The sequence below is a fragment of the Oncorhynchus mykiss genome, chromosome 23 (genome assembly GCF_057628025.1).
Source record: "Oncorhynchus mykiss isolate SJ-2025 chromosome 23, ASM5762802v1, whole genome shotgun sequence".
Taxonomy (NCBI): domain Eukaryota; kingdom Metazoa; phylum Chordata; class Actinopteri; order Salmoniformes; family Salmonidae; genus Oncorhynchus; species Oncorhynchus mykiss.
In genome coordinates, this window is record NC_143044.1 from 53,400,180 (window position 1) to 53,408,594 (window position 8,415).

The following is an 8,415-nucleotide window of genomic DNA, read 5'->3' on the forward strand; positions in this document are numbered from 1 at the left end:
TTTCTCTGTCTCTCTCTCTCTCTTTCTCTAAGTTTCTCTCTCTCTCTCTCTCTTTTTCTCTCTCTCTCTCTTTCTCTCGCTCTCTTTCTCTGTCTCTCTCTTTCTCTGTCTCTCTTTCTCTGTCTCTCTCTTTCTCTGTCTTTCTCTGTCTCTCTCTTTCTCTAAGTTTCTCTCTCTCTCTCTCTCTCTTTCTCTAAGTCTCTCTCTCTCTTTCTCTGTCTCTCTCTCTCTCTTTCTCTAAGTCGCTCTCTTTCACTGTCTCTCTCTTTCACTGTCTCTCTCTCTCTTTCTCTGTCTCTCTCTTTCTCTAAGTCTCTCTTTCTCTGTCTCTCAATTCAATTCAATTCAATTCAAGGGCTTTATTGGCATGGGAAACATGTGTTAACATTGCCAAAGCAAGTGAGGTAGACAACATACAAAGTGAATATATAAAGTGAAAAACAACAAAAATTAACAGTAGACATTACACATACAGAGGTTTCAAAACAGTAAAGACATTACAAATGTCATATTATATATATATATACAGTGTTTTAACAATGTACAAATGGTTAAAGGACACAAGATAAAATAAATACGCATAAATATGGGTTGTATTTACAATGGTGTGTGTTCTTCACTGGTTGCCCTTTTCTCGTGGCAACAGGTCACAAATCTTGCTGCTGTGATGGCACACTGTGGAATTTCACCCAGTAGATATGGGAGTTTTTCAAATTTGGATTTGTTTTCGAATTCTTTGTGGATCTGTGTAATCTGAGGGAAATATGTATCTCTAATATGGTCATACATTGGGCAGGAGGTTAGGAAGTGCAGCTCAGTTTCCACCTCATTTTGTGGGCAGTGAGCACATAGCCTGTCTTCTCTTGAGAGCCATGTCTGCCTACGGCGGCCTTTCTCAATAGCAAGGCTATGCTCACTGAGTCTGTACATAGTCAAAGCTTTCCTTAATTTTGGGTCAGTCACAGTGGTCAGGTATTCTGCCGCTGTGTACTCTCTGTTTAGGGCTCTCTCGTTCTCTGTCTCTCTCTTTCTCTGTCTCTCTCTTTCTCTAAGTCTCTCTTTCTCTGTCTCTCTATTTTACTGTCTCTCTCTCTCTTTCACTGTCTCTCTCTTTCTGTCTCTCTCTTTCTCTGTCTCTCTCTTTCTCTGTCTCTCTCTCTTTCTCTAAGTCTCTTTCTCTGTCTCTCTCTTTCTCTGAGTCTCTCTCTGTCTTTCTCTGTCTCTCTCTTTCTCTGTCTCTCTCTTTGTCTCTCTCTTTCTCTGTCTCTCTCTCTTTCTCTGTCTCTCTCTCTTTCTCTGTCTCTTTCTCTAAGTCTCTCTCTCTTTCTCTCTCTCTCTTTCTCTAAGTTTCTCTCTTTCTCTCTCTCTCTTTTTCTCTCTCTCTCTCTTTCTCTCTCTTTCTCTGTCTCTCTCTTTCTCTGTCTCTCTCTTTCTCTGTCTCTCTCTTTCTCTGTCTTTCTCTGTCTCTCTCTTTCTCTAAGTTTCTCTCTCTCTCTCTCTCTCTCTTTCTCTGTCTCTCTCTCTTTCTCTGTCTCTCTCTTTGTCTCTCTCTTTCTCTAAGTCTCTCTCTCTTTCTCTAAGTCTCTCTCTCTTTCTCTCTCTCTCTTTCTCTAAGTTTCTCTCTCTCTCTCTCTTTTTCTCTCTCTCTCTCTTTCTCTCTCTTTCTCTGTCTCTCTCTTTCTCTGTCTCTCTCTTTCTCTGTCTCTCTCTTTCTCTGTCTTTCTCTGTCTCTCTCTTTCTCTAAGTTTCTCTCTCTCTCTCTCTCTCTTTCTCTAAGTCTCTCTCTCTCTTTCTCTGTCTCTCTCTCTCTCTTTCTCTAAGTCTCTCTCTCTTTAAGTCTCTCTTTCTCTGTCTCTCTCTCTCTCTTTCTCTAAGTTTCTCTCTCTCTCTCTCTCTTTTTCTCTCTCTCTCTCTTTCTCTCGCTCTCTTTCTCTGTCTCTCTCTTTCTCTGTCTCTCTTTCTCTGTCTCTCTCTTTCTCTGTCTTTCTCTGTCTCTCTCTTTCTCTAAGTTTCTCTCTCTCTCTCTCTTTCTTTCTCTAAGTCTCTCTCTCTCTTTCTCTGTCTCTCTCTCTCTCTTTCTCTAAGTCGCTCTCTTTCACTGTCTCTCTCTTTCACTGTCTCTCTCTCTCTTTCTCTGTCTCTCTCTTTCTCTAAGTCTCTCTTTCTCTGTCTCTCTCGTTCTCTGTCTCTCTCTTTCTCTGTCTCTCTCTTTCTCTAAGTCTCTCTTTCTCTGTCTCTCTATTTTACTGTCTCTCTCTCTCTTTCACTGTCTCTCTCTTTCTGTCTCTCTCTTTCTCTGTCTCTCTCTTTCTCTGTCTCTCTCTCTTTCTCTAAGTCTCTTTCTCTGTCTCTCTCTTTCTCTGAGTCTCTCTCTGTCTTTCTCTGTCTCTCTCTTTCTCTGTCTCTCTCTTTGTCTCTCTCTTTCTCTGTCTCTCTCTCTTTCTCTGTCTCTCTCTCTTTCTCTGTCTCTTTCTCTAAGTCTCTCTCTCTTTCTCTCTCTCTCTTTCTCTAAGTTTCTCTCTTTCTCTCTCTCTCTTTTTCTCTCTCTCTCTCTTTCTCTCTCTTTCTCTGTCTCTCTCTTTCTCTGTCTCTCTCTTTCTCTGTCTCTCTCTTTCTCTGTCTTTCTCTGTCTCTCTCTTTCTCTAAGTTTCTCTCTCTCTCTCTCTCTCTCTTTCTCTAAGTCTCTCTCTCTCTTTCTCTGTCTCTCTCTCTCTCTTTCTCTAAGTCTCTCTCTCTTTCTCTAAGTCTCTCTTTCTCTGTCTCTCTCTCTCTCTCTTTCTCTAAGTTTCTCTCTCTCTCTCTCTCTTTTTCTCTCTCTCTCTCTTTCTCTCTCTCTCTTTCTCTGTCTCTCTCTTTCTCTGTCTCTCTCTTTCTCTGTCTCTCTCTTTCTCTGTCTTTCTCTGTCTCTCTCTTTCTCTAAGTTTCTCTCTCTCTCTCTCTCTCTCTTTCTCTAAGTCTCTCTCTCTCTTTCTCTGTCTCTCTCTCTCTCTTTCTCTAAGTCGCTCTCTCTTTCTCTAAGTCTCTCTTTCTCTGTCTCTCTCTCTCTTTCTCTAAGTCTCTTTCTCTAAGACAGTCTCTTTCCTCCTCTCTCTACAGGTATAATCTGGCCCGTGGAGTGCATCCCCTATCCACTACGTTACATCAGTCTGGCCCTGCCCCAGACCTACGCTTCTGAAGCCCTACGATGCATCATGTACAGAGGTAACACACACACAGACACACAGACACACACACACAGACACACACACAGACACACACACACAGACACAGATACACACACACACACACACACACACACACACACACACACACACACACACACACACACGTGTTACCTGAGACTTTAGACCCCTGATTCGTCCGGAATCAGCAGTGAAGTGTTCTAAATGATTCACAATGCCAGTAGTCACACCGTGTTCTAAATGATTCACAATGCCAGTAGTCACACAGTGTTCTAAATGATTCACAATGCCAGTAGTCACACAGTGTTCTAAATGATTCACAATGCCAGTAGTCACACAGTGTTCTAAATGATTCACAATGCCAGTAGTCACACAGTGTTCTAAATGATTCACAATGCCAGTAGTCACACAGTGTTCTAAATGATTCACAGTGCCAGTAGTCACACAGTGTTCTAAATGATTCACAATGCCAGTAGTCACACAGCGTTCTAAATGATTCACAATGCCAGTAGTCACACAGTGTTCTAAATGATTCACAATGCCAGTAGTCACACAGTGTTCTAAATGATTCACAATGCCAGTAGTCACACAGTGTTCTAAATGATTCACAATGCCAGTAGTCACACAGTGTTCTAAATGATTCACAATGCCAGTAGTCACACAGTGTTCTAAATGATTCACAATGCCAGTAGTCACACAGTGTTCTAAATGATTCACAATGCCAGTAGTCACACAGTGTTCTAAATGATTCACAGTGCCAGTAGTCAGACAGACACACGTGACTTAGTCATGGGCTTCTAGTGGAGGACAGATATCCTGCTCTGTCTGTCTGTCTGTCTGTCTGTCTGTCTGTCTGTCTGTCTGTCTGTCTGTCTGTCTGTCTGTCTGTCTGTCTGTCTGTCTGTCTGTCTGTCTGTCTGTCTGTCTCATCTTCACGTCACAGTAGGACCTGAGCTTCCATGTCAAACTGACACAACACACACATCATGTGATGACGTCTCTCCCTCAGGCTGGGGTCTCTCCAGGATGATGGTGTGGCGAGGCTTCGCTGTCACCCTGGGCTGGAACACTTTCTTCGTCATCCTGGCCATCGTCATCCTCAAGCTGAGGACCTGAGACGTCTACCCAGGGGAGGGGGGCTTCCTAGTCTCAGGATGTCTGTGTCGGGGGACACTGTGCTTTAAGGGAGAAAGTGCTGGTTTTCCAGAGTTCATCTTGCAGACAGACCCTCACCCACACCGACACGCACAATCACACCCCCTCCTCCCCCCTCCTGCTTGCCAACTAGCCAACCCTGAGAACCAGAGTCTATGGGTCAAGGACTACTAGGTGGGGCGATTCATTCCAAATCTTGCAGGTAGAAATCTACTTCATAGAAAGGATAGCGTTCGCTATTCCATTAGAGAGTTGTGGCTGCTCTTTTATGTTGTCGTCTTTCATGCTGCAATGCTTTGAATGTTTCAACCGCCTGAATCTGCCCTGCAGGCAATGTTTCTCAACCCAGTTGTTTTACAGCCTACTTTATTACATACAGCCCAGCTAGCACATTTGGTTCCTTTGAAGTTGTAGGAACGTATGTTTTTTGGTTTCACATTGGTTGTGGGAAGGAAGCCATAGTTTCCTGACCGGTAAAACTGAAAAGTTCTTCAAACATTCTGAGAAGAGAAGTTCCAGGAACAAGCTAAATTGTCACGTCGTACTTCTCTGAACTATCTGAGAACATTCCCAATGTCAAACCAGTTGGAGAACATTACCAACATTGAAATGAAATGTAGCTGTATTTGAACTTATATGAAACGTTGAAATACATAACGTAATGAAATACCAAAATACGTTTTTTTTTTGTCAAGTTCATTAAATGTGCTGAGAATGTTCCAAAGCCAATTAACTATCCTGCACCATTCCCAGGAAGTTGTGGGAAGGTTGTATGCTAAATAACCATAGAACAACCACGCCCTCACCAAGCTCTAAGAAACATATGGTTCTCAGAACGTTATGTGCTTGCTGGGAGTATTGTCTGATTCACAGTGCAGGGCCGGGCCAAGCTGTACTGGGCTGGCCTGGTGACGCGTCCACCATAGCTGCTGAAACCATGTTGGAAAGGATCATGTGAAGAGAAAATATCAGAGCCAATAACGGTTCAGGTCGTTGCTATAGTGTGAATCAGACATCAGTCCAACGGCTGGTGGACCCAGAGAACTGAGGCTGAGAAACACTGTGGAGTAGAAGTGCTGATCTAGGGTCAGGTCCTCCCTGTCCATAATAATAATGATTTATTGTGATGCAAACGGCTAAACTGATCCTAGATCAACACCCTTACTCTGAGACGCTTGATAATAGGGTTCCTGATCACTGTCATGTATGATCTGCTCCAGAACACACTGTACACAGTACAGGTTATTATAGGCCTTAGGCATGTTTAACTTGTACCACCTGTTCTCAACATAACACTGCATTGATTGGAGGGTTATATTTAGAGTTGCTGTTGAGGGTTTATGAATAACCTCTTCTACAGTATACGTTGACTGTATTTACACAAATGATAGAGAGATATATTATACTATATATTTCATTTTTTTTGAGGGAACTGTGTGTAAAAAACAAATAATACAATTTGAATGTTTTTGGTATTGTGCTGTTACTGGATAGAGCTCTTCTTAGCTACTGGTGTGTGGGTAAAGAATGGCCAAGAAGGACTCCCGTTTCACAGACGTTTTACTGAAGGATGTTCTCTGATGATGGGAATTCCTGTTCAGTAGATGTTCTTCTACAACTGGTGGCGACACCGGCTCTGTCCAGGGGCTCGACCCGGCTCTGTCCAGGGGCTCGGCCCGGCTCTGTCCAGGCGCTCGGCCCGGCTCTGTCCAGGCGCTCGGCCCGGCTCTGTCCAGGCGCTCGGCCACAGAACGATGTCCACGTCCGTGCGATTAGCATGCGAGCAAACCTCCCAGACAACTGACTAACCTCATCATGGCACGCCCACCAACCAATGAGCGACTAGCAGAAGGTGGACAGTAGAACCCACGGGGGAGGAGCTATACCATCTGCACTACAGTATGGATAGAAGTATATTTTGATGAACTGAAATGCTAAACTCAATGTCGGACAAAAAAAAAAAACTAAACTTCTTTTTCCAGGGGCCTCTGGGTCTGAATTCATAAAGCAGAGTGGAAGTGCTGATCTAGGACCAGTTTTGCCATTTAAATCATAATGAATAAGATTACATGGACAGGAGGGACCCTGATCCTAGACCAGCCTACCAATTCTGAGGTTATTTGTGGATATGAGCTCTGGTCTCTTATCTGTATTTTGTTCTGTTTTGCTTCCCGTTGCCTGTTTTGACAGGAAGTGGTGACCCTGTCTCTCTATTGGTTACCAGGTGATCTAACCTCCCAGTATTGGCTTGCTGCTGAAGTAGCCTTGGCTTCTGGTTATTGGTGGAATGCTGTATCTCTGGAGTCTGTTGTGTGCCTGTGCTTGCCTCATACCCCTTATAAAAAAGGGAAGTTTGATTGATTGTCATGACGGTGATTGCATGGGGCTTGTCCCGTCGTGGTTGACAGTTCTGTCAGTGGTCGTGTTTGTTTATTGGGATCCCTGTTATCTTTTGCAGAAGCAGCAGCTACTCTTCCTGGGGTCCACCTAAAACACACAACATGACAAGTAACAAAACACTGGTACACTGATAGACAAGGACAGTCACACACATCTAAAATACATGAATATACAACAATAAAGTGTGTGTGTGTGTGTGTGTGTGTGTGTGTGTGTGTGTTACCTGAGAAGGTCATCAGCTTTTAATTACTTTTGTCTTCCTATCACCCCCCTGCTGCTGGACAGAGTGGTGGCTGCTGGGTAAAGCCCTTGGACATGTACCACAGCAAAGAGTATCCAGTCAGTTCTGTTTTAATGACATCTCTCCAGCATGTCCACTCATTGTGTTTTATTACTGCTGGTATATTATAATGTATTATTCCATATGTGAAATCAAAGTGTCCAACAACAGATATTGAGGTCTCTTAACTTCCCTGAGCCGGGATCAATACATTTCTCTGATCCAATGGGAGCTCTCTATATATTTCAGAGTTTCTATTGGGTTTGGGGACGATTGACAGCAGCCCGTGGTATTCCGGGGGTTCTGAGATTTCGTATCTTGTATTTCTAGTGTCCATCCTTCGAAGTCGTGCCATTGACCACTATTACTGACTGAGAAATATGTTTACACGCATCGAACCGACAAAGTGCTGATGACTTGAACAGACAAAAGGCTGAAACGAGCTCACGGCAGAAGGAGCTAGTTCACGTCACTCGGTTTGTGGTTTATAAATATGATAATAGAGAAGGTACCATGTTAACTTATGAAGCTAACGCATCTACACCAGCATGTGTGTTACTGAAATTGATTGATGTTTTCTGCAGAATTGTGAATTCTAGACCGTAAGGCAACTTTTCAAGGTAACTGCAGAAGTTACATTTACTGTGCTTCCCAAATGGCACCCTATTCCCTACATAGTGCACTATTTTTTTTGACCAAACCCCTATGGGCCCTGGTCAAAAGTAGTGCACTATATATATATAAGGAATAGGGTTGGCATTTGGGGTGCATTCTTAAACGTCCTTGTTTAACGTGGCATATTTTAGAAAAGTCTAGTTTGTATTATAGAGAGAGAGAGAGTGTTATACAAATCAAGTTTCAATTGAGGAAAGTGACATAAATATTTATATGTATCGCATTGGGGTCAAGAGGTCAAGGACCATCACGGCTGAACCTTGGAGTTTATTAAGTGTTAATTCACGTGGAACTCCATATTTATTGTGTTTCCTGTTTTGCTCACGCTCCGTTGCCTTTTATGTGTTTTGCTTTGTGCTGCTATTTCCCACATCTTAAGGGACACATCCACATTCATCTGGAATGTATGTGTCTTACAAATGACATAGCAGGTGTTATAAACACGTGTGACTGCAGATGACTTGTGACTTATCTTATGACGACTGACATGACACAAACTGGAGTTGGGGTTGGAAATCCATCAAATCCTTCATTAGATTGTAGCCCTGTTATAACAGACATAATATATAATATATATATATATATATATATATATATATATAACCTGTTATGTCAGCTTATGACAACTGACTTAACACTGTCATGACACCAAACTGTTATCTAGGTCAGCTAGTTACCACTAGCCAACTAGCTTATAGATCATTTTAAGACTATTTATGTCAT

The 8,415-nt window shown here is 42.8% G+C and overlaps 1 protein-coding gene across 3 annotated transcripts in view; it reads left to right on the forward strand.

The window, feature by feature from the left end:
- Positions 1–8,152, forward strand: part of LOC118936589 (ABC transporter G family member 23) — a 67,064-nt gene extending 58,912 nt beyond the window's left edge. For 2 of the 3 annotated variants that reach the window (XM_090217676.1, XM_090217675.1), the window contains 2 exons: positions 3,097–3,201; positions 4,192–5,812. In XM_090217676.1, the coding sequence (XP_090073802.1) occupies positions 3,097–3,201; positions 4,192–4,298 (212 nt within the window). In that variant the 3' untranslated portion in view covers positions 4,299–5,812. Of the gene's footprint in view, positions 1–3,096; positions 3,202–4,191 lie in introns of all 3 variants that reach the window. The other variant, XM_090217674.1, reaches the window with a different exon arrangement.
- Positions 8,153–8,415: the final 263 nt, after the last annotated feature.